This window comes from Elephantulus edwardii, unplaced genomic scaffold (assembly GCF_000299155.1).
Source record: "Elephantulus edwardii isolate Elephantulus edwardi_28Jun2011 unplaced genomic scaffold, EleEdw1.0 scaffold00208, whole genome shotgun sequence".
Taxonomy (NCBI): Eukaryota; Metazoa; Chordata; class Mammalia; order Macroscelidea; family Macroscelididae; genus Elephantulus; species Elephantulus edwardii.
The window spans coordinates 4,060,421-4,066,878 of NW_006399958.1; the positions used below are offsets into that span (position 1 = coordinate 4,060,421).

Consider the following 6,458-nt stretch of genomic DNA (forward strand, 5'->3'; position numbering starts at 1 on the left):
GGGCCTGCAGGAAAGATGTGGGCCTGAGTCCACTTGGTCATGGTGGACCCTACAAACCCTCCCATCCTCACTGGGCACCTGAGTCACCAGCACGCGAGTGAGGAAGCGGCTTCCGAGGTCCAGCCTCGGAGGACAACATGTGGGGCAGGGCTGTGCCCCTCTGGAATGGTGGCAAAGGGGACCATTCCTGCCTGAAGTCGCGCGGCATCTCGGGTGGCACCGTGTCACACGGCGCACTGCTCAGTGTCAGGGACTGGACTCCATCGGCGGCTCGGCAGGGGGAAGACAGGCAACACCGAACGGGAGGCCGTGGTCAGCTGGGGTCGACCCCGAGGCGGGGGCTGAGCCTGGTGTGGGGAGTGGTGCAGCAGCAGGCGCCCGGCACACCGCGCTGCAGCGGATGACAACACTCGGCCCTGCTGGCGAGGACGGCACAGGACTGGGCCGTGGTTCTGTCCTGCACAGACCTGCAGGCCACTCGACGGCACCCAGCAACAAGCCACGGGCCCTGTGGCTCCCACACGACTGGATGGGACTTTGTGGGTCACTGAGCTGACTGGACATCCTGACACAAATGCAAATACGGGTGCAGGGCACCCTAACAAGGGAACTGGCCAGTTCTGCTATCCTGCTAGACTTAAAAGCACAGGGAGGGACCCCGATAATGCCAGAAGGGAGAGACGAGAGTGGCGTGTGTCCCTGGCACTTGGAGAGTCCTGACAGCTCCTTGGAGGAGCCGTGTCACTGGAGAAGCGACAGAAAGCAGAGCCGTGGAGTGGTGCAGGCGAGGAGCCTCCTGTGGGGAGGCACGTGCTGGTGAGCAGGGTGGCTCCGGGCGTTCCCTGGGGAGGTGCTGAGCTCTGGCGCGCCCACCCGAGCAGGGCGGACAGGAGCCTGCCTGTCTCCCGAGGGGGACTGCGGGCACAGGCCAGGGAGGCCTGGGTCAGAGGCCGGCCACCTGCGGGGCAGCCGCCCGACGGGGCAGGACCCCGAGCTGTGTCTGGACCTTCCCCAAGAACGATGTTAACGACAAGGACCGAGATCTGCACGGCCGACGCAGTCACTACGGAGCCCTCAGAGGAGCAGCGTGTCGAGGAGGCAGGCGAGCGGGGGCACGTGCGATGTCCACCTCCCAGCGGTCAGGCCCAGACCCTGGTGACGGCCACCCTCTGCGGCCGGGTCGATTCTCACGGCGGGTTCCCACGGCTGTCATCCTAGCGGGAGGAACCACCTGGGGGTCTGAACAGGCGGGGACGCAAGCTCTCCCCTCTCTAAGGCCCACAGCCTCGGAAACGCGGCCGCGGGCACAGGAGTTGGCGCTGACTGGCCGGCACAGAAAGCACCAGGCTGCGTGGAGGACGCGGAGCCGAACGCTGTGAAGTGAGGCTGGGGTGTCTCCTTCCTCGGGACAGGCTTCTAGGGGTCAAGCCCCGTACACCACCACTGAGGAAAGCAGCGGACAACTGAGAAAGGAAGACCCTCAAACGGGGCTCGACACCGTCCCTACAACGACGGGCTCAATGCAGTGGGGACACCGAGGTGGGCGGCCAGTACCAGCCGATCAGAACCTCGCAGGGAGGACACACACCGGGCCTGAGCCGTGATGAGGAAGACCAGACGGCCACTGTTTGTAGACGTTTATTTCTCTGTGAAAAGGGGGGAAACTAAAGGAGGAGAATAAAATAAAAACGGCACAGTTGACACAGTAAACCACTGGGCGGGGAGAGGGAGGCGGGGAGGCCGGTGGTGGAGGCCCGGTGCCGGGAGCCGGGGACCCGCGTGCCCGTGTCTCCCCGGCTGGCGGGCCTGTCTTTCAGGGTCACAGCATGTCCCTCCTCGTGCTGCCCCAGCCCCAGGGAGGTGGACAGCAAGACGTCATCCCAGGCTGGGGAGGGCGGGGCGGGCTGGGGAAGGACCTGGGCTCGGACCATGCACGGGGAGCGACAGCCAGGGCCCCCGACTGCCTTCCCGAGGAGGGGCGCGGTGGACCCCACGGTCAGCGTTGGCTCTTTGTCCAGCTTCAGGCCAGAGACAGGACTGGGGAGAGAGATGGGTGGTGGTCAGGAGGCACTGTCCTCAGCTGTCCCAGCCTAGAGCCTGTCCCTGTCCCGCAGCCCTTACCCCCAGACCCCCCAGGCTTCACGCCTCACCGGTCAGAGCCTCCTGCGCAAAGTACTTGACGTCCACGTCCTGGTCCTGGGTCAGCTTCTCCAGGATGGGCTTGACCTCACTCTGCAGCGTGCTGGAGGGCAAAGGGCAAGGGTGAGCCAGGCAGAGGGGGGTAACATGGCCAGTCAGGGCCTGGAGCAGAGACCTGGACATACCACACAGCATGGTTCAGGACGAACAGACAGACACTGCACAGCGTGGTCTAGGACAGACACGTCAGGGCCCCCAGACACACAGACACAACAGGGCCCCTAGACATACTACACACACGTCAAGGCTCCCAGACACATTGCACAGCGTGGTCTAGGACAGACACGTCAGGGCCCCCAGACACACAGACACGTCAGGGCCCCCAGACACACTGCACAGTGTGGTCCAGGACAGATGACGTCTGTGAACTAGAAGTCTGTGTGCCTAAGAGGCAGTACAGTATGGTCCTTAGGACTCAGACGCCCCACAGACAGGACGGGGTCTCTGGAGCACAGCAGGCACCCAAAAGCCAAAGGAGCCCGAGGCACGCAAACAGACCCTGTGACACCTATTTCCCGGTGCTGGCCCCGAGGGGAGCCGGTTCAGTCCGTCCTGTGGACTGACAGCCTGGGAAACACGGGAACTGCCCTCTGCCCTGCAGGTCCAGGAGTCGGAGTGGTAAGAACTAGACTTCCACCCAAAGGCACACACGGTTCGAATCCACCAGCCACCCCAAGGAAGGAAGAGCAGGGGCCCCTCTGTGTGCTGCTACCCTTCCCCTGCACCCCGTCCTGTGAGGTCAGCCGTGTGACCTCTCACCCTACAGCTGAGGAAACGAGACGGCGGGAAACGGCCGGCGAGGCCACGGCACAGTGAAGAGCCGGGGTGGACACAGACTACAGCAGTGGACAGGCCAGGACGAGGGCTGGCTGAGGCGGGGACCACTGCTCACCTGTTGTCCAGGATGGGCCCTATCTTCTGCAGGGACTTGGCCACATTGAAGCGGACGTTTGCGACGGGGTCCCCAGCCATCCGCAGGACAGTGGGCAGCATGTGCTTGGTGGTGATGTCCTGGCCACAGACCTCAGACAGCACCTGGGGGCCGGGGTTCACAGAGCGGATCACCTCAAACTCAAGCCTAACGCCCTGGTACCCCTCACCCTGACCGGGTCCCTCAGGGATCACGGCTCCCAGCTGTGAACCGAGCGTTATGGGGGACACCCAGCCTGCTGCCCCAACCTGGGAGAATTAATCCTCATACAGCCACCCCCCTCCCCACGGCCCTTCCCTGAGGTCTCCAGCCCCGCCCTGCTGTCCTCGGAATCCCCTTCCTCTTGGGGAATAGCGCCCCAGGAAAGGATCTTCAGTCTGATAAAGAGAGGACTGCTCAAAACACCAGGCCTGTGGAACCATGACACCCCCGGACGGGCCCCCACCGTCGGAGGAGCCAGGCATCGGCACCACAGCTCCCGGTGGACACACGGCAGAGCGGGATCTAAGGACCGCTCCGCCTCCAGTACCAGCACACGAACCCGTCTGACAGGTAAACATGCACCACGCTGTGGCCTCAGCAAAGTCTGCAGGTCACCGTCGGCCAGGTCCCGTGTCCCCAGCGGGGGTGTCACACCACCCGAGTCCCTGTCCCAGAGGCCCCGTGACCTCGCCTCTGTGTGACTGAATACACGTTAACTTGGACGGGCCAGAATTCTCGGTGGTTTTGCATTTACGTAACTACGTAACGTGGCGGGACATAGAGCTAAAATGACCAGTGGTCCCACCTGCCATGACCAACCTGAGCCAACTTAAGGGTGAGCCTTGGGGGAGTGGCCTGCATTATCTTTTACAGAAACTCAAGGGGAGAGAAGCCAGCTAAGAGAGGGACCAATGGCCACCAACTACTGGAGCCCAGAATGTCCTTCGGCCTGGGGTCCCTGCCTGGTGAACGGATATCCAGGCACAATGGTTTGTGATGGGGGCTGGGCCCGCAGACACTGACGTGACACGGGCCCCCCCAGGAGCTGACAGAGAAGGCTGTCCCCTAGAGCTGGACCCTGAGTTCAGGCCTCGAGCTCCCAGACTGTCAAGGACTCCACTCCCATCTGTTAGAGGGTCCAGCCGTGGCGTCCCTGTGTCAGCACCACTGGACAATGAAGCCTCCCATGGGCAGTTAGCGACCCCATGACTCACCCACCGTGTCCCCACGTCCCTCCTCTCCCAGGGACGCCCAGGCCCCGCACCCAGGGGGAGAGCTCACGTTGATGCAGAAGAGTGTGGTCATGCGGTGCAGGTAGTTGGGGTCCCCCGACATGGCCAAGACCTTGGGGATGATGGTGGCGTGAGCCCACTCCTTCCCAAACTTCTCCACCAGCTTCTTCAGGTTGCTGGTGGCCGCCTCGCGGATGGCATAGACTGCGGGAGAGGGGCTGGTGAGCGGGGCAGTGAGCTCACAGGGCTGGGGTGCCAGTCCCTCCACACTGGCCAAGCAACCGCAGGGACTAGGCCCGAGTGCCTTCCTCGAGCTGCACTGCGACCCGTATGAGGAGGGTTCCTGCTCGTGCAGCGGGGGCTCCGGGAAGGGCTGTGCCCCGGTGTGATCCTCACTGGTAGACGGAGAGACCGCGGGTTCGGTCCCAGCCACCATGCAGTGAGTGCCCCCAGGGGACCTGCCGCAGGCGTAAACCGGTCTCTACCGACACCCACCAGGCCGAAGACAAGGTCAGGCTTCCCGAGCATTACAAAACGGGGCAAAGACACCAGCGAGCTCGTGCTTTTGGTAAAATTAGCCAACAGACTTCCTGGGGACAGGGCGGCCACAAACGCGAGTGTCTGTGACGCGCGGTCAAGCGAGGCGGGCCTGCCCTCAGTCCTCAGAACACATAAACGTGCCGGGTCCTTCCAGCCCTCACCGAGGAGCTGTGCCCACAGCGGCCCTGGGGCCTGGGTGGCAGGGAGGGGGGCTGCAGGGGGACGTGACCACTCGGGCTCACGGAGCCCAGAGCCGGGACCGTGTGCGCCAGGCCCGTCTGTTCAGGGGGACCTCGGACTCTTCCCTCCACCAGCCAGGCCCTGGCTGACGCGCTAACAGCCGTCTCCGCCCCGGCCAGACTCCACGAGGCTAGCAGCTTGCCCGAGTGCACACCCCGGGACGGAGAAACCGCTTCGGCGGCCTCTCCCCTCCACGACCTCGGCCTGTCACTCCACCCGGAGGCCGGTCTCTGTCCTTCTTTCTTCAGTGACCTTCCCCCTCCCCGACCTCGGCCTGTCTGTGAGTCCATCCTTCCTGGAGGCCAGTCTACGTCCTTCCCTCAGTGGCCTTTCCCTCCCCTCCCTGCCCCAGGCCAGTCAGTCCACCCTTCCCAGAGGCCGGTCTCTGTCCTTCCTCTCCAGCCCCCTGACCACGATCAGCCGTCCACTCACCATGATCCACCAGCCAGGCCATGCACAAGGAGTTGAGCTTCTCATCGAAGAACTCCACACCCTGCAGGAGGAGAGGAGGGTCATGGGACAGGCAGGGAGCCCACAGCGACACCAAGGGAGACCCCTGCCCACCTCCGAACACTCAACCAGCAGCAGCCTCTCCGTTTACGGGAAGTGCTCAGTCCCTCCCCCAGGAGATGTGGTGGTCACCGAGCCCTCTGACTGGCCCCGCGGCCCCGCACCGTGACTGAGCCTGGGCCCCCGAGCCCTGACGGGCAGCAGCCCGCCGCCTGCGCTGCCCCGGCCCAGCCCTCGCTCACCAGCTGTCCAGCCAGCAGGGGCATGTACTCGATGATGGCCAGCCGCACCCGCCACTTGGCGTCTTCAGCCAGCTCCACGATGGCGGGCAGCAGGGACTGCGACAGCTGCCGGATGCCGATGACCTCGTTGACGCAGTCCAGGTTGGAGATGATGTTGAGCCGCACCTCGGGGCACTGCCAGGGAGAAGGGAGGGCTCTCAGAGGACACGGCCAACGCGTGCCCACAACGCAGGGCAGGGAGTCAGAAAAACCCTCAGCAGACTCGGGCCAGGCAGTGCGGATGGGGTACGCCCCCTCCCACCATCACAGGGCGGTGTGGATGGGGTACGCCCCCTCTAGATGGGGTACGCCCCCTCCCACCACCACAGGGCGGCGTGGATGGGGTACACCCCCTCCCACCATCACAGGGCGGCGTACATGGGGTATACCCCCTCCCACCATCACAGGGCGGGGCGGATGGGGTACACCCCCTCCCACCATCACAGAGCGGCGTAGATGGGGTATACCCCCTCCCACCATCACAGGGCGGGGCGGATGGGGTACACCCCCTCCCACCATCACAGGGCGGGGCGGATGGGGTAC

General features: G+C 64.4%; 2 protein-coding genes across 2 annotated transcripts in view; both read right to left on the reverse strand.

Moving 5' to 3' along the window:
- LOC102845105 (very-long-chain enoyl-CoA reductase-like) overlaps window positions 1–208 on the reverse strand; it is a 37,333-nt gene extending 37,125 nt beyond the window's left edge. Inside the window, exon 1 of the mRNA XM_006897385.1 lies at window positions 79–208. Coding sequence (XP_006897447.1) covers window positions 79–208 — 130 coding nt within the window. The remainder of the gene's footprint in view (window positions 1–78) is intronic.
- A 16-nt stretch (window positions 209–224) lies between these two features.
- The window catches only part of PPP2R1A (protein phosphatase 2, regulatory subunit A, alpha), a 32,875-nt gene continuing 26,641 nt past the window's right edge, over window positions 225–6,458 (reverse strand). Inside the window, exons 9-16 of the mRNA XM_006897386.1 lie at window positions 5,877–6,050; window positions 5,557–5,617; window positions 4,394–4,548; window positions 3,092–3,234; window positions 2,144–2,242; window positions 1,715–2,037; window positions 874–1,063; window positions 225–525 (exon numbers count right to left, since the gene is read on the reverse strand). Coding sequence (XP_006897448.1) covers window positions 225–525; window positions 874–1,063; window positions 1,715–2,037; window positions 2,144–2,242; window positions 3,092–3,234; window positions 4,394–4,548; window positions 5,557–5,617; window positions 5,877–6,050 — 1,446 coding nt within the window. The remainder of the gene's footprint in view (window positions 526–873; window positions 1,064–1,714; window positions 2,038–2,143; window positions 2,243–3,091; window positions 3,235–4,393; window positions 4,549–5,556; window positions 5,618–5,876; window positions 6,051–6,458) is intronic.